Genomic DNA, 26,021 nt, shown 5'->3' with positions numbered 1-26,021 from the left:
ATTGGTGAGGCATTTGTTGAGGACATTGTCAGTTTGGTTGTTAGTAGTCATCTTTAAAATAAGCTGGGTGTCATCTGAAAAGTTGTAGGTTGTCAGTCCATGATTTTGTATGAGTTTCATTAAGGGGCCCATGTAAATATTGAAGAGGGGCGATGCTTGACCCTTCAGGTACTCCGCAGGTGATGTTTTTTGTGTTCGATGTGAACAGCGGTAGGTAGGTTCTTTCAGTGAGGAGAGAGTTCAGCCATTGTAGTACTGTGTTTTGAATACCAGATTCTTCCAGTCTTTTCAATAATGTTGTATGTTTAATTGCATCAAATGTGGCTGTTATGTAAAGTAGTGTAAGGGCGACACCAATCAGGTTTTTTTGTCTGTGTTCATCTTTAGGTCAGCCCATATGGAGAGGAGTGCTGATTCGGTTACTTTCATGGGTCTGAAACCAACCGGGATTGGTCAAGTAGTCTTTTGATTTCCAAATTGTTGAACAGTTCTTTGTACACGTGGTCCTCCAAAATTTTAGCTGGGTAGGGTAGGTTTGATATAGGTCTGTGGTTGGCGGGTCATCTTTTGTTCCTGTCTCGTTTTTTTAAAAGTGGTTTGATACAGGCTGATTCTTATGATTTTGGTACTATTCTGGTGTTTAGAGATAGTTTAATTAGTATTCGGGTATAGAGGGGGATTGTTTTATGGGTAAGCAGCTGTTTGCAGATATCCGGTGGGCATGGGTTGCTGGTGAATCTGCCCATGTTGGTTTCTTTTAGTGGGTTGCTGAAAGTTCCCTTGCTTATTGGTTCGAATTGGTTGAATGTTGTGCTGGTTATCTGGTTTCTGGGAAGGTCTTATTTGTGGTTCTACTTGATATGTCTATGGCCTGTTGGATTTAGAGTAGTTTTGCCCTTAGGAGTTTCCACAAGGCTGTATTGTAGCAAATGCATGGGTACGCCATTGTTGCTGCATGAGGTTGAGTTCTTTATTATCTAGATAATTCTGTACATTTATTTTTGTGCATTTGTTTCTGATTCGATTCTTGTGGCATAGTGTGCTTTCTTGGATTTCAAAACTGCTGACTTATATATCTGAATTTGTTGCTGGTAATTATTTTTGTCCAGTTGGTTGTAGTTTTTCCTCCATGTCTTTTCGAGTTTATGGTTTGTTTTCTTGAGTCCTCTCAGTTCTCCTGTGAACCATCTTGGCGCAATATTTTTCAGTGTGAGTTTGAAATCTTTCAAGGGTGCTAATTGGTTTAATGCATCTGTGATCCAGGTGCAAAGGTTCTCTTCAAGGGCATATGGAATCATTTTGTGTAGTTGGGAGGCATTGGGTTTGGTGTTTTCTAGTAGTTGTGTTAATGTTCCTAGATCAAGTCTTTTCCAGTTTCCTGCGATTGTCGTTGGATGCTTTATGTTTGTGGGCGTTGTGCAGCCAGGGGTTTTGACAGTGAATGGGATCATATGATGGTCACGCCAGATGATTAGTACTGGTGGGCTGGCAGTCGAGAGTCGCTCCCCGCAGAATATTGCATTGAGGGTGTATACAGCTCTGTGGATGGGTCTGTTCACCATTTGTTTAAGATGGAGAGTTTGAAAAAGGTCGCTGAGTGAGTAAGCTGTGGTTTTGTTTTCTCTTTCAAACCAAATGTTGAAGTCTCCCAGAATGATCATGATTCACGGCTAAGTTGGATATGGCATCAGTGAGTTTTGTGGTGAAGTTAAAGTTTTAGGTGGGCTGTCTGTAGAAAGGAAGGAATAGGATGCTGAATTGTTCATTGAGTTTGAGGTTGACTAAGAGTGTGCCACAGCGATTTCTCCCCCTCTTCTGCCTTTCCTGTTAAATTGTGTTTGTTTGTAGTTGTCAGGCATGGTTTCATGAGTGATTACTTTATTTTAGTCTGGTAGCCATCTTTCTGTGAGGAAGAGGGTGTCAGTGCCGCCTTTAGACGTAGATTTCTATTTTTTGCTTTGCCATAGATCTCATATTGAGCAGGCTGCACTGTAGTGTGTGCTTTTTGGATGGTTCATATTTGGGTGATTCTTCCATCAGTCCGCTGGAGGTGGGATGTGTGGGTTGTTTATCTTTCAATAATTGGTTGGGGCCAGTTGTTTCTGGATGCATGGCTAGATCCTCTGTTTTTTTCTGGAGGAGTTGCAAGAAGTTCAATGATAGGTTTCTCGGTTTTGTATTACTGTAGTTGGGTGTCTGCTTGTCTGAGTAGCACATTTTACAATCTCTTGTTACGAAAGGAGTGTTGGTGATGGGGGATTCCAGTTTTGCTTCTGTTCTTGTTGGTGTCTTTTGGGAGTTTCTGCATTACAGGGTTCTGTGAGTTGGGGTGGGTGGTTTGTTCTGGGTAATATAGAAGAGCTTCTTCTGACATCTCCTGGGTCCTTTTTGTGGATTGTTTGATTTCTGATCTGGCTGGATTGTAGGTGGCGAGGTAGCCAGATATGTATGCTGTTTTTAGTCTCATTTTGGTCTGGATTTATTGTTTGCTTAATAGAGGTTGGTGGTGATTTAGATGTGTTATGTACTCTGATTTGTGGTTCGTATTGTTTAGTGGTGGTGTGTTGTTTCTCCCCTTCTTGCTTTGTTCTCCATTCTTGTTTGTTTGTCCTTCTTGTATTGAGGCATTTCTGTAGTTATGGGTGTCTGGTGACTGTTTTAGGTCAATTAACTATTGGTGTTGAGGTTAGCTGTTCGTCAACTAGCTGAGTGATAGACTTGCTGTACAAAAGGATTTGCTGCAGTTGACAGTTCCTGTCAGCGATTATCAGGGTGGCTAGGTAACAGTGTGGGAATTTACAGCACAAACCTTGTAATGGCAGAACCTAATGGTTAGAAATGCCTCACTGTGGCGGTATGCTCACAGTGGCAGAGATCCACATTGTTAAGCCATCATAATAGCCATGGTACTGCGAGAAACAAGAAGGTGTCTCACCCGCTAGTCCCTAGGGTCCTGTCATCCAGGTGACCAGGACACGGCCAATGTTTTTGGATCCAGTTCCTGTGGGTGGACCTGTTGGGGAAGATCACCTTGATGAGGGGCCCTCAGGGAGTGGAAGTGGGACACCAGAGGATGATATGCGGTATCCCCTTCCCAATAACACATTTTCTCCATCTTACCAAGTAGGATATCTAGGAATTCAACTCCCTAACCCCATTTTCAACACAAACTCTTTCTCACTGATGGTTCAACATGAGCAACAATGGACTAACACCAGAGCCATATACCTGACATGTCCCAACATCATGGACAGGCAAGTTCAGGCAATTACCGATAATTACACACACCTGACTTCCATCACACTTCCCCAAACTGATAAAAACAGGAGCATGAAAGCACACTCTGAGCGAGGTAAACCACACAAGGAAAGAGCAGTTTAATATAAGGGGAAGGATGGCGAGAACAGAGAGAGTCGCGAGGAAGGAAGCACCCGTGAACTCTAAAGATTGTTACTTTCGTGAGCCTTGGAAAGTGAGAAACCGAAGACTAGGAACAAATGCTGATCAAACCAGCACAGTGTGGCGGAGGTACATGGGGCTCTCCCGCGTCGATAACCAAGGCGAGGAGGAGCGATTACCCCTGTGGTACTGTCCTTGGCTTCTACAACAAAGCGGCATCAGAAGAGACAGCACAACCAGTGAGTCGGAGGGACTGATACCAAACCAGCTTGTGTTTTGAACCAAGGTTGTAAGAGGCAACCCTGTACAAAGAGAATGGTGTGTGAGGTATTTACAAAGAGCGACACAGATATGAGTGAAAACCAAAAGGAATAATTTAAAGTTTTAATTTAACTTTGAAGAGCAGGAAAAGATAACATACACAGAGTGGTCAGGCACCATTTGGGTGCTCATTCGAAAGTCTGTTATATATCCAACTGATACTGAGTCTGAGAAAAGGAATATTGAGATTGAAGTGGTCATGCAACGAGTCAAGCTAAACCCTGTGCACATTCAAAAGTCTTCAATAGTTTAAAGTACATCACATTGGTCCGAGCCAGGCTGAAGGAGACTGATTGGGTGAAAAAGAGGGATCTGAGACTGGCGTAGGGGGATCCTGGATGAACCGTGAGTCACCTGAGAAAAAATGATCTGAACATACTTGGAAATAGATCGGAGCCCGATGGAGGGTGATCCAACGTTGAACTTTGAGTTGTGAAGAGCTTGTCTAGGTAGGAGGAAAGGCTGTGATGTCACATGGAATGTTGTCCTCTGAATGATAGAATGTATGGGTGAGGGTTCCAAGCCCAGGCAGTTAGGAAGCCCCCTGCCAGGGTGATGGGAGCCAGTGTTGTCCTTTCTGATGTATCTTACTTGTATTCATGTAACTTGCTTGTAATGTACTTTGAGAACCTGGTAATAAACCTTATAAGTAATCCTAAAAAGGCTGGAGATCCCTTTGTAACATTGGCGACAAGCTGGTTACAAGAAGAGGAACTTGCGTGTAACAAAGAGAAGAAACCTGATGAATCTGCTGCAGATGGTGCAGAGAGGAGAAGCAAGAAGACACACTGGCCCCAATCAAGTAAGCCGCATCACCCAGGGAACAGGAGGGGGACTTCAAGATTAACCTGCCTGAGTGTGTGATGGCAGTCTTAGCATTAAAGAGGCAAGAAGGGGCAGGAGAAGGAATTATAATATATAAAATCCTGAAGGAGAGAGAGTGTTGGTCCAGCATTAGTGGTTGTGAAACGTATCCAGCTTCAGTGCAGAGGTAAAGGTAGAAGTGCTGACTTTAAAAGTAAAGGAAAGATGATTGTCTTTAAAAAGTGTGGCATTGCATGTAACAAGTACATTGGTGCGCCAATGATTGTCTTTCAAAAATAAAGTGAGGTGTTACATGTAACAAGTAAAGCGGTGAGCTCTACCTCATTGTCAGTCACCCAGCACAGTGACCGTTGGTGAGCGGAGCTCGGTGCTGCTCCGTGGTGGATTTATGACTGATGACGTATCGTGAGCGGTTGAGGGAGTTAGCGAAGGAAAGGAATGGAGCTCGCCTAATGTTCCACTGAGCGAGTCTGCGGACGTAACTCTTAGGACTCCTAGGCGGTTCTGCAAGCTCCTGAAGTTCGGAACCCTATGTCACGCAGGGATGGAGTAGGATGGAAAGCATTGCAGTGGTTGAATAAAGGACCTGTCTGCTGAAAGTAACGTGATGATGTCAGTTGAAGATGCACCCGGAAAGGAAGTGGTACGGACAGTCCGAAGTGTGATATGTTCTGAGCAATGGGGATACGGAAGTCTGGAAAGGAAGTGGTATGGACGATCAAAAGTGTAACATGTCTGAGCAATGCGACACTGAATGTTCCAGTGAAAAATTGCAGCCTGTGAGATGCATTCTCTATGCTGCTCTGTGCGGATCCTGGAGGATTCAAGCTTTGGGTGTGTGGGGTATTTACATGAAATGCGGGCCTGTACAGGTATTTACAGTGCTATGGTGAAAACGTAGCATGGTGCGACAGAAGGGTGGGCGAGCAGAGCAAGATTCGACAGATGGATGGAAAGGAACAATGCCCACTACCGAACACCGTACAGTGATGTATCCTTTTTGTGTGAAGTGTGGTGAAGGAAAGAATCTGAAAGAAACTGCAATAGAGTGCTGATTTAGGTTATAGTTTTGAGTTATGCAGTGCAATGTGTAATAACTCTTTAATGCAAAGACTGGTTTGGTTTTAGGTATTGTAGCAAAACCAGTGCAGAGTATGTATGGTGTACATATGGTGTATGGTGTGCGTATGCTATCCAGCATGGTGTCCAGTCTAACAATTTTTGAGGATTTTCAGATTATGGGTGCACGCACCCATGGACTTTCAGCAGCAAGGTAAATGTTGTTAAGGTGCAAAGAGTGCACGGGTTGTACTAAGAGCCTGACTAATATAGATCTAACGTTTTGAGGTTTTGCAGAGTAGGGTTGGAAGGATGCAACGAGGACTAGCACGTTGAGGAAACACAAGAACATGTTAGAGCCTCTCACAGGGTAAGAACTTATAGGTTTTAAATATCCATGTTCAAGTTAGAGCCTTTCGTCAGGCGATGGACTTTTAGGTTATGTTGGCATAACCTATTTGTGAAGTTGTAACAATTGGTTGGGTTATATTACGAGCAGGCTGAAATCCAATGGTGCCCACTTTATTAACTTTCAGACTGAAATTTAATTGTGTCTACATTGTTTTGACATATTTTAAGGTATGGTGCACAATATCAGCAGAGTGTTGAGACAGGTTGTGGTTAGGTGTGCAAGGGTCTTGCAATTTAAAGTATGGTTGGTCTGATGGCGCGTCGGTCGTGCCAGGTCAGAACGTATGTGGTTATCAGTATGGTTAGTCTGAAGGGTGTGTGTGTCATGCCATGGTCAGTGTTGTACTGGTGTGTGTGTGTGACGCCAGCTAAACAGTATGGTTAGTCTGATGGTATGTGAATAATACCAGGTCAGTGTGTGTTGTATGTATGTTGCCATGCCATATAAACAGTTTGATTGGTCTGATGGTATGGGAGCTGTACCAGGTCAGAACGTGAGGCGGGTGTGTGTCATGCCTGATAGATGAGTTTGGTCAGTGTAATGGTATGTGAGATACCAGGTCAGCATGTACGGTATGTATGTGTCATGCCAGATAAACAGTTTGGTTAAGATGCACGTATGACGTATAAAGGTAATCTGGTTAGGGAAGTTTTGTGTGTCTGAGTGTGACTGTGATATGTGAGTCACGCAAGGTTAATGGTTGATATACAAAGATGTGTTGTCTGGGCGGTAGCGCCCCCATTTGTAATATGTGGTGTGACGGTGGTGTGCGAGTCATGTAGGGTTAATGGTCGGTTAAGGCAGGTGTGATGTCTGGGTGGTAGCGCCCCCAGCTCAAGTTGTGTGTGTGACTATGGTGTGTAAGTCACGCTGGGTCAATAATGTATGTACCTATTTAGTGGTGTTTGATCACACCTATTTGTTTTTTTTTTGGACACACCCACTTCCATGTGGGTGCCTTGTGTTTAGTTTTCGACTCTAACTCATCATCTACAGGGTGCAGCGCTGGTATCATTTTTTACGGGTGATGGATTTAATATGCTTGGCCAGCATATTGAGTGAGTAGGTAGGAAGCAAGAGTACGGTGTTGTACTTGCGCCCTGTGTGTTCCGAGTCGGTTTGTATATGTGAGTGTGGTGTGAGTGAGAGGGGAGATGTGTTGTGAAGTGTTTTCCTGTGTGTGTGTGGTATCAATATAAGGGAAGGAGATGTGTTGTGAAGTGCTTGTCTAGGTATGAGAGAAGGCTGTGATGTCACGTGGAATGTTGTCCTCTAAATGATAGAATGTATGGGTGAGGATTCCAAGCCCAGGCAGTTATGAAGCCCCCTGCCTCAGTGATGGGAGCCAGTGTTGTCCTATCCTATGTATCTTACTTGTATTCATGTAACTTGCTTGTAATGTACTTTGAGAACCTGGTAATACACCTTAGAAGTAATCCTAAGAAGGCTGGAGGTCACTTTGTAACACTTTTGTTTTGGGAACCCTTGTTTTGAAAAACAATCTGAGTCTGGCTGAGGGAGGTCCAGGGTGAATACCCAAATTGAATACTGGAAATGTTGACAAGACTCCACTAGGACTGACTGCATTATTATTATTTGATGGTTATAGCTAGCTCCCATCTGTAGATTGAGGTTTAGATAGGCATGTATCTCACCATTTTGAAGGTTCAATAAACACCCTTGAACTTTGGTCACTTGTGTCTGTCTTACTGTTGCTACCATGCCTTCCTTACAGTACCCATGGGTGAAAGACTCCCTGCGTAGCAGTTGTCTTGTAGTCACAAAGCCTCAAGTTGCGCCCTGGCAATAGGGATCAAACATGAATCTAACGGCCAGGTTTACTGGTTGCTCATGCTATGCATTAACTATGGCACACTGGCCATGGCATGGGGCAGGTGCCCAAGGAACCTGGCACACATCCGTATGAATAACATGGAGGTATTACAAACAAACTGCAGGTTCTTACTGGCAAACCCTTTTCTATTGTGGAACATGCACTTACGTGTCTTCGGTGGTATGAATGCCACATGTGTGCTATAAATCATGCCTTCAATGTAACGGACACCTGCCATACAGTAGGAGCCTGGCTTCAGAATATTGATTGTGTTGGCATCAGTTTGGAAAACAAATTGGTCCATAACAGATGCGATCATGGCATCCAGCACCTACATGAGAATGTCACTGAATGCTAGTTGTGACATACCCACTGCCACACATACAGTGGGCAAGAAAGACCCACTCACACAGAAGGACAGTAATCACTTTCGGTACCAGTTGTATGGATATCACAATGTTGATCTGTGCCACAAGGTAGACTGACATGGCACTTATCAGGTACACGACTGTGTGTTGGGCGAAACGGAACATTCAGAGCATGTGCTCTGCTGCCATCACCTGCAGACATTCCCTTGGTCAGTAGGTGCAGAGTGTGCAACATCATCACCTGTAGGGAAATGATGCATGTGTCAGTCATGTGGCCTGTAGGCACATGTACATGCTGCGTCTACAGTTATGGGACATGCCATAGGTGGTTGCTGCACTGCTGACCTGTCATTTTGCATGTATGCTTCAATTAGCATGCTTCACTACATCAGATGGGAGTGTTGGGTGTGACATGTAGTTGTCACCCTGCTTTGCTGCACAAACCATGCACATTTTTCTGTCTCCCCTACCTACATGATAGACACTTTGCCCAACTAGCTTAGTCCTCTGCTGCTGAGGTTCCCTCCAATGGGTCTTCTCCTTCTGGTGCTGCAGCTCCCACTAGCCACTGAAGATGGTAAAAACATTCAAACAAACGTAATAGTAAAAGATCATGCATTAGTCACAAAGCAATTTATTTATTTATTGCATTTATAAAGCGCTCACACAGCCCTGGGGCATTGAGGCGCTATTACAAGAATTTGTCTTAGTTGCATCAAATATGTGGGCGGATTAGTTTATATTAGCCCACAAAACATATTTTGTTAACAAGTATTTAGACGAGTGGCCTGGTTACAATCACCATTCATTGGTTAGATAAGGGTGAGAGGGTCTCTCATTACAGTGTACGGGCTTGCTTACATTGTTGAACATGAGTAGGAAGCAGAAAGGTTGCATTAGATCTTCGGTCATAAAAAATACATTTTTAGACAATCTGGTTTTAATGGCCATTTGGAAGGCGAGAAGAGAGGGTTCACTTCTGATGGAATAAGGCAGTGAGTTCCAGTGTTAAGAGATAAATGGGAAGCTAGCGCCACCGCTTCTTGCACGTTTAATTCTCAGGACCGGCAGTAGGTTGGCATATGGTGTTCTGATGGGTCTTGCAGCCGGAGGCAAGAGGACTATGTGGGATAGGTAAGGAGGTGCGGTGTGGTAGATGCATTTATGCGTGATGGCAAGTACCTTGAACACGATGCGCTAGCAGACAGGCAGCCAAAGCAAACATGCCCTCAACATGAAGAACACAAACAATAGGTAATATATGCATTTAGACATGAAGAAAAGTAACAAAGCATCCACAGACATGAAAAACACTAACATGAACAATGTATAGGGTGAATGCAACATGAATGACACGCAAATATAGCTAGATAACACAGAAGCAAGAGTGTAGTTGGGAAGCCATCTTACTAAAAAAAGAAACCACAGCATGTCTCTGAATGAGCACAGGCCTCAAAACCTCGAGAAAACTCAAAAGGCTGAATCTCAGACAGTGGCAGGCAACTAGTGCCAAGGTTAAAGTGAAATTAGGGAGGATCGGAATGACGGAACGAAGGCAAGAGATAGCAATTCCCAAGATGCAAGGAGTATACTCCCAGATTAATTAAAGTTTTATAAGAGCACAACCAGCCTTTGTTAGCTAGGTGCAGTTCAGCAGTAAGCTAAAAGACTCTATGAAGAATAACTCAAGAGTGTCCCCAGTGGCAATAGATAACACGATACACACATTTATATTAGCTGAAATCTTAATAAATAGAAGGTAAATCTATTCCAAAGATGGTCCCTCCGCACATGACCCATAATTGGAGAAAACTGCCCATTCATTAGTAGCAAACCCAGATAGGACACTAGCGATACTCCCTAAACTCACACATAGACATGAGGTGCCAATTAAGGTCAAGTACAAAAGAATTGCCCGGTCTCATGGCCGAAGAATGAAGGATGGAAACTTTTACTTGAAGACAGAAAGTTCCATGGGCCTCTGTCTGCCTACTCTGTGTCTGCCTCATATCCTGACGACCTGTCAATTGTCCAAGGTTGGTTAGCAATGTGCCAACCTATCAAAATCCGAAAGAGATACGCTACCAATCAAATAGTATGCCAACCACCCCATTGCCGTAAAGATGATGTAGTTTGACCTTTATCAATAAAGGGGTGGTTTCAGGTGGAGCCATCAGATACTTGTAACTAAATTGCATGTTTAACCTGTATGGAATCTATATTTAGCCAAACCTACTAACCTATCTCCGTCCCCATAGCTTTTTTAAACTGATATTATGTTATGAAATCAGTGAAGAGGAGTTTGTAGTACTTAAGCAATTGTTTTTGATAAGCATGTCAAAAGCGACGAGATTTCAATGCTTGTATGCTGTCCTGGCTTTGTTTCGATGTGAATAAAGTTGGGTTTTGCTGTACATTTTTTCTACTCCGTCATTGAGTCTGGTTGGAATGACTTTGATTCCTCTAGGACTATCTGGGATTTTGGGGGCAACTTAACACCTTCTTGGTTGGGCCAGTGAGTAGCTGCAAACTGAGCTTCAGATGTGATCGGGCATCACTGTTTGTATAATGGTAGTGTTATTGTGTAAGTGTGTGGGTGACTCCTCTTCTGCTGTTTCATTTGGATTGTCTCCCTCATCTTCAGTGTCTTCATCCTCATTTGGTGGCAGTGGCCCATCCTCATTCAGGGTAATAATGCAGAGTATACAGCACAGCACAGTGATGCAGCATACCTTGCCCAGTGAATACATAAGTGTACCATCTGTGAGGAGCAGACAGCACCAGCTGATCTTTAACAGAGCCAAGGCAGGCGCTATCATGTTCTGAGTCATTTTATGAGCTCTACTGGAACTATGTTCTGTAGCTGTTTGGGGATTGCGCACTGGGTCAGTAGCCCTGGTCTGCATAGATAGGCAGCATCACCTGTGGTAGTAGGGGTGCACACATTAATGAGATAACATTGATTGTTTGCATGCTGTTGCAGTTGCACGTTATATTATGTTATGTAAAGATGATTTATACCCTGCACAACTGCCATTTTCATGGTTTCCATGCACTTGTGTTGCACTGTAAAGTAAAGTAGGGGCAGGCGGGTTGGGTTAGGGAGGAAGAGAGGGATAACACAGGAGTTGTGCTGATTTGTTGATGTATTTAGAACCAGGAGTAGTTGGTGTCTGTGCATGTGTGCTTTGCTTGGTACAGTTGATATTTGTTTCTGGTTGTGCAGCGTCCAGTGATTGTGTTGTTGGGTGTTGGAGGCTTTTTGGCTTTGTGAGTTGATTTAGGAGATATGTGGTTTGGGTGTTTTAGCAAAGTGCTTTGGTAGTTACCAGTGTGTGTGTGTGTGTGTGTGGTGGGGGAGGGTGCTAGAGAAAAGGAGATGGTTAGTACGTTTTTGGGTGATTTCTGGGTATTGTGCTGCTATGCTACTGTTTTCTTTTTGTTGAGCATTCACTTTTGCATAGGGGTGCAGATTCTGGGTGTGGTTTTTGGCATTGTATGGGTTGTATGGGTTACTACTATTTTGTGTATTAGTTGTAGATCCATTTTCATCCCAGAGAATTGAATAACCAGGTTTTTAGCTGTTTCCAAAAGTTTAGGTGGTCTTCCGTCGTCCTGATTTCCTTTGGAATCGAGTACCATAGTTTGGTAATTAGAATGGAAAAGGCAGTTCCTCAGAGTTTATTTTTCTTGTAGTGTCTTCTTTCTATTTAGAGGCCAGTGCTAGATCTTAGTGTTCTTCGGGGTACGTATTGGATGATTTTATTTCTTGGAAGAATTCAGCTTCTTACCTGTGCAGTGATCTATGGGCATTGGAGAGGGCTTTGAAACTGATTTGTTTCTTGACTGGTAGCTAGTGCAAACATCTCAGGGTTGAGGTGATGTATTATTATTATTATTATTATTATTATTATTATTATTATTATTATTATTATTATTATTATTATTATTATTATTATTATTATTAAGCTGGGATGTGAAGCCCTCGAGGTTCATAAGAGAGAGCCAGGTCTGGTTGTCAGAGTGTTCGTTGTTGTTGGTCAGCAGTAGAAATTCAGTCATGGAGGGGATGAGCTTCAGGTAAGTACTGGTCATCCAAGACAGAATCAGTGTGAGACAAGCTTTGATCCTGTGGGTGTCTTCGATATAGGATATCTTGAAGTAGATCTGTGTGTCATATGCGTGTTGGTGGGTGTTGTGTCCAGCCAGGAGGGTTCAGTGTGGTTCAATGTAAAGATTGATGATCACAGGGTATAGGCGGGACTCCACAGGTAAAGGGTAGATCTGGAGGAATCCATTTGTATGAACTGTTGGCAATTAGCAAGGTAGGATTTGAACAAGCTGAGGATGATCTTGCTGATCCCCATGCGATGATGTAAATTGTAGGTGAGTGTCTGGTGGTCTACTGTGTCAAATGCTGCTGAGGTGAAGGAGAACCAGGAGGCAAGGATTCCCATCATCGAGGATTTTAAGGGCATTGTCAATGACAGTGTGCAGGGGACGCGAGTAATCTACTAGTTTCTATATTGCAATATGTCATATTGGTTGGTGGAGCCTGAGAATAAGTGTTATGGCCTGAATAAGGGTTTGGCCAGTTAGTGTTCCTCCCTCATCCCACATGGTCCTGCCTCAGGCAGCCACCCGTAGTGTTGGGATCAGGTAGCAGCTGCCCTTCCCTGCGCACATGGGAAGAGGGTTTACCCGCTGAGGGAGTGGTGATGTCACTAGATTCACCACACCCACCATCCCATATACTTCATACTTCTGTAATATGGTAGAAGTAGAAAGTACTGAGATGAGGGAGACCTCTGCAGAGTCACATAATTCCCAGATCCGTACTGTGATGAGGAGGAGGCATGGAGCATTACAGAGTACCTTCCAGAACCACTTTGCCCGTTCTAGTTGTTCACGGCAGCCAATTGGGAACAGTGAAGTTAAAAGCAAAGAAGAACTTTGCAAGATGTGAAGCACGCCCTGGAGGACATGCGAGACAGAGAACACTCTGGAAAGGAGGGAGGCAGACCATGAGGGCAAGAGAGAGGAACGCTGCTGTCGGGCTGGTCTGGCAAACAGAAACCGGGAAGCGAAAAGGAAGGAAGGTGCTCTTGGCCTCTCAGAGGGTTGGAACGCATGGTGGAGCGATTCCACACAGGAGTGAGAGGGACATGCATGGCAGAGCCACCAGTGTCCGGAGAAAGCAGTAGACTGCAGTGGAAGCCCCACAGCAGATGGCAGGCGCACAGGACGACCCGGGACCATCACAGACCACGAAGTAAGGTATGCTGATGGACTGGGCGGTGCCGGGGTTCCAACAGAGTGGTGAAGACAGCTTGAGGGAGCAAGTGGATAACAAAAGACACATGATTGGGTCTGGGACCCTAATGAGAGTCCAGTGACACTAAAAAAGAGAAAGCAAGAAAACAGTAAACTAGGTTTAACAGGGTGTTGGCAAAAACCCTGTGTGCGAGTCTGGGACCCCTATAGGACAAAGCATATATATGCAAACAAGAAACTACAAAGAGAACTGTGAGAGTGAAGTACATACACACAGTGCTTGGCAGGGGAGTAAACCAAGTCTGTATGTGACACCACAGCTTGGAAGTGCACCCAAGCTATTCTTCTTCATCGCAGTACCTGGAAAGGGGGACAAGGTCTGCCTACCAACGTCTGGAACCCTCCACAGCTTGGGAGTGCATCCAAGCTACTCTTATTCGCCACAGCACCTGGAAAGAGGAAACCAGGTCTGCCAACCAGGGTCTGAGGCCCACCGCAGATCGGGAGTGCATCCAAGCTACTCTTCTTCATCGCAGTACCTGGAAAGGGGGAGTTAGGTCTGCCAACCACAGCTTGGGACCCATCAAAGCTTTGGAGTGCATCCAAATTACTCTTCGTCATTGCAGTACCTGGAAAGAGGAAACCGGGTCTGCTAACCAGGGTCTGGAACCCACCACAGCTTGGGAGTGTATCCAAGCTATTCTTCTTCATTGCAGTGCTGATAGAGAGAGACCAATACTGCCAACAAGGGTCAGGGACCCACTAGAGTTTGGGGATACATCCAAACTTCTTTTCTTTGCAACAGGGCCAGACGATAAGGAACCAGGTCTGCTAACCAGGGACAGGGATTCAGAGACATCGAAGAAAGACTAAGAGGGGCCAACCAGGGAAAAGAAATTCCCCACCACCAGTTGTTGAACTCTATTGCAAGATTGAAGAAGGCTGGGGCAGGGAGCTATCCCCCAGCAGTTGATGAACCTTACAAGAAGCCTGAGTAAGGCCCGGGAAGGAGGATATTCCCCCACACTTGAGGAACTGAAGACTCATGAACTACCATGTATGTCCAGGAGCATCAGGTAATATTATCCCCAAATAATATCGCCATATATATGGTCATGGGGTAAGGCCATAGGCAATATAATTAGTGGGGATAATTTATGGGGTTATTAGGCCCGGGGGTTCCGGGGTTGTCCCTCGCTCTATTGAAAAATGTATGGGGGTTGCAGGGGTGTCCCCCGCAGGTTCCATGGCTTAATATCGACACAAAAATATGGCAATATTTTTGTATGGTGATATTTTTGTGGGGATGTTAACACATGGAACCTGATCAGGGGAAGGTAGACATTCCCTCTGGGCTAGAAAGGCCTTCTTTTCATTTAGTTCAAACTTAGAATGTGAGGGACAGAGTTAGGATTCTGACATTGGACATTGGAACTTTTTTGCTTTGGGCATTCTGACATTGACACTAGTTGTTTTGGTTGAGGCAGAGCAATGCCTCATAGAATTAGGGCACGGCAGGGTTATTCTTTTCAGTTAGAACCTTAATAAAAGTTTATGCCAATCACCATTAACCCTCCGTGTCAGAGTCTTACTTTTGCATCCTTAAAGTCCTTATTCCTAAGGAACCTGGCACGAGAACCAGCATATATGATATTAATCAGGTTCACAAACATGATGGGACAGCCATAGATTATTAGTACTTAGACTCATGAAGGAATCGCCAGTTAATCAAAAGGCCTTTGGCACGTCAAGGTTCAAAGTCAGTTTGGATATTTCGGAATGCCTGTATTTCTCAATTATATTCAGGAAAGCTCTTACATTGTCCTAGCCATCGTGCCTACTAATGTAACCTGACCGATCCTCATATCTTTTTCTTGGTATAATATTGGCCAGTCTATTTGCCTGGATATTAGTATATTCAGTTCTACGTTTAGTAATGAGGTAGATCTAGCTTTCCCACACTCACCTACATCTTTTCTATTTTAAATAGGAGCACAATGATCGCCAGTTCCGTGGATACGTTTTTTCCCTTGTGTTGACCGTACTGTTGAATACCTTGCACAGTATCACTAACAGACTGTCTTTGAGCATTGATTCACTCTCTGCAGGAAATCTATTAACTCCTTTTGTCTTCCCTTATTTCAGTGTATCTGCCGCCCTACACATTTCTTCCACAGTTATATCCCTAGACTGGTACTGTGCCTCCTCTACCATCAACTCAGGTCAGTGCTATGATCCCTCTATCCTATGACCTGTGCATGAGTGGCAATTTCAGGTGCAGGCTGTTGGGATCCATAACACTGATCCCCACCTCTGCTACTTTCCATCATGCATGCGTTCTTGCAAGGCAAAGATAAAGATTGTTGCATGGTGACCCTTCCTGGGAGAATGGTAGCTCCCAGGATGTTGTAATGGGTCACGTGGCAGTAGCCTCGTGACCAACATAATAAAAGAAGCGAGCCGCTTCCGGCTCGCCAGTTACTCCATCACGAGGCTCCAGCGTCGTTCTTTGGGAAGCACCATGCTGGTGCTGCGCTGTGTGTGCTGGGCCCAAGGACGGGGCCCAGCTGGAGGACGGTGCCCCTGCCGGGCAACGCTGTCCGGACGGTGCCCCTGCCGGGCAACGCCGTCCCTGTGGGTCCCCCTAACCCTGTGAGGTGAGTTGGGGGAATCGACCCCGGCCTGGGTGCCCCCAGAGCCGGAGTCGCTGTGCACTGGGTGTCCCCAGCCACGTGTGGAGCTCTGTGGTCCGGAGCGGGTAGGGTGACCCCCACCCATGAGTCTGTGGCATGAGCGCCACCCCCGTGTGTCCTGTCGGGTGACACCCGACCTGAGTATGGGGCTGCCCGGTGGTCCGGAGCAGCCCCCAACACAGATGGATTCACTAAACTAAGGAATGAATGGCCATAGGAATCTGGGAACCACTTGGATTCAGTAGCCTGTCACTGATGCATGCACTGAATCTTGGGAGTCCATCAGAGAGAGCCAACACGTTGTATGTGGTAATGGTTTACCTTTTGTTCTGGATTCCCTGGTTCTTACAAATTGAGCTCTGTTGTGTCTGTTCTGTTTACTCATGGCAGCGATCACTATTCTTAACACCCACATGGGTGGATGCCAAGCCTGGAGAGACCTAGCTGCGGGTTTCCTGTGCTGCTCAACCTCTTTGTGAAAATCCTACCTCGGAGAACCTTTTGTGACAGGGCATGCCAAGGCAAGCCTGGCATAGGGGAAGTGACTCTGTGTCAATTTCAATGAATGACTCTGTCTCTGGTTCCATATAGATATTGGCTAGGAGAATCTGTCACTCCTCTAGTTGAGAGGTGTTTGTAAGTAGGAAGGTGAGTTAGTTTTTGTGATGTATTTTTCCTTGAAGAAACCTGGCCTCACTCTCTTTGTTGCTTCTATTAGTAAGCGGTGGAATAGGGTGTCCCTGGTGGGCTAATATTTTATATCGCCGAGCCATGTCAGTCTGTGGTTCCTTTGAGGAAGGTTACCTTTGGTTGCTGCTATGTGGAGGTAAACACACCTGAATTCAAAGGGATCTCTCTGGCTAAATGCCCTCAGTAGCCTGAAAACCCAATTAAGTGATGTATTACGACCGATCCATACTGTGCTTTGCACTGTTTATGTAACCTATTGAGGGTGGCAAACATTTGTATAAAACATGCTTCCTTATCTGCTCTACTGTAAATTCCAAGCCCAGATTTGTTTTAGGTAGTCCTGCGCAGACAGGTGCTTCAAAGCCTAGCCGAAGTGCAGTGAGCTGCTAAGGATCCATCAGTCAAGGATCTGACCTCCTAACTCATATTGACTAGACCCAAATAACCACATTCATTTCAGAGTGAACCTGTATATTCCAAACCAAGAAGGGTGCAATAAGAGTGATGGACAGGGAGCAAACCCGAGCAACTGTATATTGTCATTCCAGTGCATAACTCTCAACCTATTCAGTCTCCAATGAAGGAGAAGTAAGATGTTTTTGGAGTGGCTTCCTACTGAAGACTATAGGGGCATGTGTCTTGATTTGCAGGATGATGTTGATTCCAAGGAGATTAGTTGAGCATTACAAGTTTGCCAGTATCCCGCTGGTAATGCTGGCGGGATACTGGCAAACTGCCCCTGCCGTTTCCACAGCCTGATATCTGAATTACTGGGGTATTACGGGCGGTGTAAAGGGCGGTAAATCCATATTACATGGAGTCCCATAAGACTCCATGTAGGGGATTGCCAAAATCACTGCACTGGTAATACCGGTGGCAGTAATTCCAGCATTTATTTGCCGGTAGGGGCCTGATTTACCTCCAGCTATTGGCTGAAGGTAAATCAGTTCCCCCAACAACAAACTTGTGTTTTGGCCGTCCACTAAAAGTGCCAGTGCCAGAATTACAGGCAATGTTACTGGACCGGCAAAACTAATGCGGCTCATGTCACAATACACATTGACATACAATAAATACATTCCATTCTTCGAAGATGGTGCCAAAATCATGTAAGATGTTACGTTCCACAATAATTGTGATGCACCGGGAGCATGACGGGCAATTAATTGTATGGACTATTTTTTGTGATAGTTAATTAAACTTTTGCTCAGTAATATACTATGCCACACAGACATGATTTGATAATACAAAGTTTTGCAAAAACATTTGGGTTACTCAAATGCTCCTAACAACCTTGTCTGAAACCTAATTTATAGCAATACACTCAGCTAGAAATATTGTACAAGTCGATACTTGTCTTCTTTCTTCATTAAAATATTTTACGAGACCTCTAAAATCCCCTTCACAAGTATGAACAATTGAATAGTCTAATCCAAAGGTACCGGTTTAAATAGAGAGCGGTCTCTAAAATGTTTTAAGTACATGACTTCACTGTAGAAAGATTAAGTACACACTAACAGCATATTCATGAATTATAGAACGCATGTACATTGTAAAGTATAGATGTTAGAAAACATGCGTAGAGTAACATACCTGGGTGGGCTCCGCTTCCACATAGATACAGTCCATGAACCGGTGATCTATAGTTTGAGTAACTGGGAGCAGGACGTCCAAAGTAAAGTTGGTCCAGCGACATACTACCATGAAATATATTCTGCCAGTAAAATTAAAGATGTTCAAATATGAGTCTCATAGTGAACACGTAATTTAAAAAAAAATGCATTCTGCCACTAGTCATACCAACGGTCCTTGCTCGACTAGTTGTCGATAAAGAAAAATAAAAAACAAATATCAAATTAGCAAGCTTTTGTGTCCATTCAGGGCATTCCCCCATTGCATCTCCAAGGGACTGAATATGTCCTCTGCAACTTTTATAATGGGATACAAAAGTAGCAGGCTAGCCCTAAAATGCAAGCAATTTTCACTAAGCTACAATGGTTGGAATTTACTAAATTGAAGGCTATTTACTTTATGTGTGGCTACAATATTTAATTATTTATTCATGCATTGGTAATTTTTAAGGTGCCCTCTGAGAACACAGTCCCTTTGTAGCACCCCACGAGAACACAGTCCCTTTGTAGCACCCCAAGTGGAAAAAGAGAGGTAGGGACTTGGGGGGGAGGGCTAAGTAGCTCTGATTATTGTCAGTCCTGCAATATTCCAGACCGAGATGGAGAAGGGTTAGTACAAGAATATGCCAATCCAAATAAGTACAATATAGGACATTAGTAAGAAACAATTGAGGCAGTGCAAGGATCATGCAGAGATGATAAGAAAAGGAATTTCAACATGGATTCCTTGGGAGCACTAATCGAGACATCCTAGGCAGCATTGGATCAGGAGCAGAAAGAAGTGATTTTCTTTCCCGCTGAGCTACTCTCTCAGTATGCTCCACACATGACTGATCCATTATTGCCCAAGAGTCTGTCTCTGAAACTCCTTTTCCTAGCATGGTCAAATGTGTGCCTCAAAATACTAGAAGACTTTAAAAGTGTTGTAGGACAGTACCTTTTCATTTTAGCCCATTGCACCCTGGGTCAGGACCCTAATGAGTTCAGTGAATAATGCACTGCACCACGTTATTCAAGTGTCTGCCAAGGTGACCACAAATGTGTGCACCTGCGTGCATGCAGCCCCGCCTCCTTATTTTTATTGTTTGCCCTACGAAGTACATACAATGCATATTCTTGTGGACTCCAGTTTCCGTCCATGTTTGCGCCTTATAATGCAACAGTCTTAAATGCATCGTGCAATGAACGTTTATGGCAAGAGGCATTTACATGATTTCCTAGGGAATCTGGCGGCTTTTAGCAGGGGAAGAAAGCTGGAGGATTCCATAGGAACCTAGAGTAGTTTTGCCAGCATCAACATCGTATGCTGGTGGAAATGGAGTCCGATGTGTACCATGGAGTGGCTCGTGGTGGTGGGATCAAAAAGTACAGCATTGACATACACATTTTAAAAAAGGACCTGGTTTACATATGCTTCTTTCATGTGCATTTTACAACTCAAGCCATTTAAAACGACCAGGACAGAGGTTTAAACATGCATGTCTATTGGGAGCCTTTGGGGAGATTTTAAAGCTAAAGTCATGTGATTCCTGGGCCACAATCCAGAATCAGCCAATTATTTTGAAGATGGTGGATAAGGCATTTGGGAGGATCAGATAGAGACATCTACAATCGACCAGCATGGAGAGAACCATGGCTCTTACAAAAGCACCTCGTGTAACATATTCAGGAGAGGCAGGATGTGCTAATGCAGGTGCAGATAGAAATGTTATTTTTTTGTGAGCTCATGAACTTGTGGAATTAATGTGAGAAGGCGCTGGAAGATGACACTAGGGTATTTTGCCCCAAGGACAGCGGTATTAGGAGTACCCTGGTCACAGGTCAAGTGAAAGGGACATTAGGGGGAACAGAAGAGCCTATGTAGATCATCCCTGCTTTTTAGGTGTTTGGACATCAGCTGTTGCCTACCGTCCATCTGTGGAATGCAGGTTCAAATAAGAAGATGCGAAGGGAGTAAGGCACTGCACCTTCCAATCAGAAGGCAATGCGAGTGTCATAACGTAGGTTTGAAAGGTGATGGAGATGGGAGCAATGAGGTCAGCGATATGCTCTGGATAGGTTTTGAACAGCCAAGGAGAGAGAACAGACCAGTGGGGGACCCCAAAGTTTTAGACTCTAGCTTCGGAAAGATCCTGACCTTACTTGCAAGAAAAGAACGGATCTAGTTCAGAGCACATCCATAAATATCCCAGGCCTCTTTGAAGCCATTTAGTAGAGTAGTGTGAATCATGATCAGGCAATGTGGCATCACTATTTAGCAATTTCAGAAATTCACCTCTCATTAAGAGAAGGGCTGATTCAATCCCTTGGCAGGTCAGAACCCCCACGTGTGCTCACACAGCAGGATGTTCGACTCACTGTAATCTAGCAATAGTCATGTTTCCATTTCCTCAATAATGTTTCCTATGAATGTTGTATTCATAATAGGGTGGTAGTTGGCAAGGATGATCGAGTCATCGGTGGGTTTATATAGGTGGAGATGCAATTATTTTTTAAGTCTTCAGGAAAGAGGCCACAGCTGTTGACCAAGGGGGCATTGAGGGGGCCAGGGAGGCAATATTGCCCTTCGTGCTGCTGGCTGGGGAGGCGAAGACCTGTTCTGGTGGGGCTCCGTTTGTAGAACAGCTTTTGTAAATTCTATATGCATCACCAACGTCAAAGTAGAAAAGGAAGTCTTGCTTTTTGATTTTTGTGGATTGTGTGGCAGATGCTCTCTGGTGGTCTACACGCTTAGATCGTATAGTCTCAAACCTATCCTCGAAGAAGGTGGATACAAGGTCTGCCTAGAAAAAATGGATGGATAATAATAGACTACTCAAGATGTTATTGGTAAAATAATAACTTTCTTTCGACTTATTACTTACACAAATTGAACATCCAGTTTACTGCTTAATATTGACACTCAAAGTTCTTCAAGAACGTTACATTTAAGACACTGCAACCATGCTTCAAAATCTGTTTGCAGATTAGAAATGGAGCCAGTTCCGAGATTCTTGTCACTCCCTAGTGGGAGAATTCCTTGAGTCTGGGGATATTTTCAAAGGTATAAACTGATATATGCGGTGAAAGAAGCTCACAGATCTTTGGGAAGCCTTACCAAGAGGACAAGAACCTAGGTGTCATGGTACTATCATTGACTAATTGGTCAGAAAATACAATCCCAGCCATGTGTACATTAAAGAAACCTTAAACCGGGAGTATTGGTAGTAAGTATCTAACTGGTGTAGCTGTAAAGTTACTTGGTCCACAATGCCCATAGCGTGACATGATGTTGAGGCAGTGGTTATTATAGGTGTTTCTTTATTGCTGGTTTGTAAGGCACCCGCTGACAGGAAGTCACATTATGGATGCGTTTTATGAGATACCTGGCAGTAATTTAATAGGGGCACATTGCAAGTAATCCACCATTGTTTTAGGAGAGGATCCACCACCCCCTGCATTCATAGGATACCATACACCTTTACCCTTTTACCCTGCCAATCATAATAGTTATTCATTGCCAGACAAGCACCTCCTGCATTTTAGTAATGGACTACCACCTACTGAAGTGGACATTCTTTTTGTGGCAAGCACCTGCATTTTATCGTTTTTTGAGCTTTTTGCAGTTCATCTATGGTCCCTAGGGGCAATGAGACTGGGCTGGTTGGGAGAAAAGGTCTTATATTATGTTGTAGTATCACGCCAAACAAAAAACATGGGGGCCAATTCACAATGCATTTTCCAGTAGTAAATGAGGCGTATGCAAGGAAAAAGTATTCACTTATGCCAGCATAATTTACACCTATTCATTAAAGAACAAACCAGCGATTAACAAGCAAAGTTTCACCTGTCGAGCAGGCATTCAATTGGTGTCATTCTATTTATATTTGCATACTCTTAAAGAGGAGGTAGATTGGCAGAACAAAATGGGTTCTGCCAGTGACGTGCCTCGAAATTTTAGGTGCATCAAGGGGACATGACACTGTACGCACAAACAAGTGTAGTCCTATAAATTGCCATTTATCCTAGAAGGATTTGTGGCTATGCTATAGCTACAATTGGGCCTCCTAGGTGAAAGTGTTGTGAGTTGTTAAAGGGAAGGAAACTGTTTACAAATCCTGCTATATGAGGGGCAAGAACGGATATGGGGTCTAAAACTATTTTGGATTCAGAGAGCAAAAATGTTTTGAATAGTTTTTTGTAAAATCTTTATTTGTTTTATGTCTGATTTAGCATAAGCTTACATTTGAGTATGATTATGCCATTTCAGACCATATAATTGTGTATGTTTAAATAATGTGAAAAGTTCTGTGAATTGCAACACATTAAATACAAATATATCCCATGGCCTGCTGTAGCGGCCCTGTAGTTATGGTTAAGTTGCTGAACCCATAGGAAGAGCATTTTTTGGGTGGCTTATAACTCCCCCCCCAAACAAATCCTCACGAAACTATCCACAAAAAGTATATGACCCTGTAAGAATGATTCTCTGAAGTTTGGTGAGGTTTCGTCTGGGGTTGGGGCAAAGTTAGAGGGGCTCCCAAAATGTATCGTTTTACCCATAGATGCAATGGAAAGGTTGTTTTGCTCATGCCTACAGCCAAAGCCACTGGACGGATTTTCACCAAATTTGTGGCAGGAGTGGCTGCTTGGTCCCGAAAGCATGTTTTTGTGACATTTGTGATGTCATCTTTGATGTCCTGGGTGTTAGTCTTAGCATTGTACGGTGGTGGCATGAGTTATGGTTGCTTAACTTAGCATAACTGGGATCTATCTGTATGTATAAAATGCTTAGGTACATTTCTGTACTCAGCTGATGTAATTTATCATTGTTAGTTTGCCCTCTGCTGTCCAAATGGCGAACTGCACCTCTGTGTGCCATTCCACTTCCTCAATAGCTATCCTTTTAGCAAACAGAATGAGCACGGTTCCACACAGTCACCTTCATCTTCCACTATCGCAAACATTCTGAATAATTTCAAGTTATTTATTTACAACCCCACTTCACTGCACACAGGGCACGGCGGTTCCAGTGTCAATGAACAGTTAATTGCTGGCTCAACGTTTCAGTCTCTAAAGAGCGAAATGCTGCAGGACGAATGCCTCCTCACAAACTAAAACTGAAAGTAAGTGTTGTAATTATGCTACTATGCAATCTTATGCCATTACAGGGACACTGCAAAGGACAATCTGCAATGGAACATGGTTGACAATTACGCATCTACAAACACACCTCATAGTGGCCCATGTAACTGATGGATTAAACTTAGATAATGTTCTTATACTGCGCATACCTTTCATTCCATCTGACACAAATATGCCTTTCAAATTCAAAAGAAGAAACTTTCCTATAAGTTTAGCCTTTTCAGTGACCATTATAAAGTCATAGGGGCAGACTTTTGACAGATTCTGCCTACGATATGATATATGATATGATATGGCATTTATAACGTGCCTATACACAAGTGTTTCAAGGTGCAACGTGGCAAGGGAGGGGGAACAGTGGAAAGACAGAGACAACAATCTTACTAGGCCAGGTGACATTAAGATTGCGCAAGTGCAGGGGAGGGCGAAGGGGAAAAGTGCAGGGGGAAAAGGGGATAAACATTAAAATAAATAAAGACAATAAATAAAATATGCAGCCAGCTGGTGGCAAGTGCAAGGGTAAGTGCGGACATCAGGTGTCAAGTGCTGGTACGGGGCTGTAGGGATACAGAATCAATCTCAACTGGCGGGGAGGGGACCTGGGCCCGAGATCAGAGGGTAGCCAGGTAACCAGTTCAGTTTCAGTTTCAGCCAGGAGATCAGCAGGGGAGAAGAAGAGAGAAAGCAAAAGCAAAGAGGAATTCTTGAGGTGCTTCCAGAACCGGAGATGGTTCTCCTCAAGTTTCAGAGAGGCAGGGAGGCTATTCCAGAGGGAGGCCCCAGCAGAAGAAAGAGAACTACCACCAACTTGTTGCTTGGAGAAGCGACTGAACCTGAGGAAGTTGGAGGCGGATGAGTGAAGAGCTCAAGAAGGAAGATATTTAGGAAGAGATAGTTGAAGGTATTGAGGCCCAAGGGCCCAGAAGGCCTTGTGGACAGTGCAGAGGGTTTTGAAATTAGTCTTCGCTGCCACTGGAAGCCAGTGCAGAGATTTCAGTCCTGGAGAGATACAATCCCTGGGCTTGAGGCCAAGGACAAGTCTCGCAGTGCTGTTTTGGAGGGCAGCGAGTAGAGACAGGCAGATTTAGAAAAAGGCTGTTGCATTAGTCCAGCCTAGAGAGAACCAGAGCTCTGAAGACAGTGAGCTTCTGGGGGAAGGAGAGGAAAGGAAGAATACCTCTGAAGACATCACAGATGGGAGGATAGAAAGAGTGTAGAGTCGAAGATGACCCCGAGGTTTTTAGCCTCACAGGTGGGAGCAGGAAGAGGACCAAGAGAGGCCGGCCAGAGAGACTGACAGGAAAGGAGGGAGCAGGTGTGCCGATGAGGAGAATCTCGGTCTTCCTGGCATTAAGGCAGAGATCATTGGCGGCACACCACTCCTGGATAGCTGACACACAGTCAGAGATGAGAGAAGGAGAAGAGGTGTCATCTGCATAGCACTGAAAGTTGGGGCAGAGAGCGTCAATGTTGTAGGCAAGAAGTGCCAGGTATTGGTTGAACAGCCAGGTAGAGAGGTTCGACCCCTGGGGAACACCACAGGTAGAGATAGAGATAGAGGAGAGGAAGGACCCATGTTGGACCTGGGAGGGTCAATCAGAGAGGAAAGAAGTCAGCCAAGCCAGGGCCTGATCGGTGATACCCAGGTTATCAGGAGACCTTCCGAAACCTGTGTTCAGTCACGGGAAGCTACACGTTGCTCTCTCAAGAGTTCGATCATGTGGCTCATGAAGTGTTGTATCTGAGAATAATGAGATTGTTAATTGGGTTTAGACTTAAATATATCAGAGAATAAATAAATAAAAGTGCGATGATATTTAATGATAATGTTTCAGATGTTAGAACTGCGTATGTTACACCAGGTTCAGCTAGTAACCACTAGTCTTCTGGTTTCTACTCCACTGTGTTAATTTGATCCAGTTCACATCCATCACATTTTGGTTCTCTCAGTAAGTATTCTAAGCGGGAAGAGTATACCCCGCAATCAGTGCCGAACTCACGTTGCCTAGGAACTCAATCTGCACCTTACTTATAAGGACTAATAAGATGAAACATGTTGGAGTAGTGCAGTGGGGGCATGGCCTAACAGTTTGTTCTGAATTGCTCCCAATGTGGGGTTAGGTCAAGACTGTTTCACCTATACTTGGTCCTCTTCTGTAGTGACATATGGAGACTAGATATTGGTGGAGTGCAATGATATTCAATGTTTCACTAGAGGAATTCCCAGTTATTACGAATATTTGGCACAATCATTTCCATCCCTCATGGTTTGGTGGTCTAATGTCCATTGGGAAACAACAACGTTTCATCCTCTTTCTTTAGATTAGATTAGGTGTGTTTCAGTGACATTAACACCCATTGCAGGTGCAACAATCCCTGGGAATGCTCAAA

At 44.2% G+C, this 26,021-nt stretch overlaps 1 protein-coding gene across 1 annotated transcript in view; it reads right to left on the bottom strand.

The window, feature by feature from the left end:
• PYROXD2 (pyridine nucleotide-disulphide oxidoreductase domain 2) overlaps window positions 1-26,021 on the bottom strand; it is a 984,036-nt gene that overhangs the window by 195,310 nt on the left and 762,705 nt on the right. The window contains exon 15 of the mRNA XM_069611541.1: window positions 18,469-18,589. Within this exon, the coding sequence (XP_069467642.1) occupies window positions 18,469-18,589 (121 nt within the window). The remainder of the gene's footprint in view (window positions 1-18,468; window positions 18,590-26,021) is intronic.

This window comes from Ambystoma mexicanum, chromosome 8 (genome assembly GCF_040938575.1).
Source record: "Ambystoma mexicanum isolate Mex_15411 chromosome 8, UKY_AmexF1_1, whole genome shotgun sequence".
Lineage (NCBI taxonomy): Eukaryota > Metazoa > Chordata > Amphibia > Caudata > Ambystomatidae > Ambystoma > Ambystoma mexicanum.
Note: the sequence above shows the minus strand (reverse complement) of the source record. Positions and strands in the feature narration are given on the sequence as shown.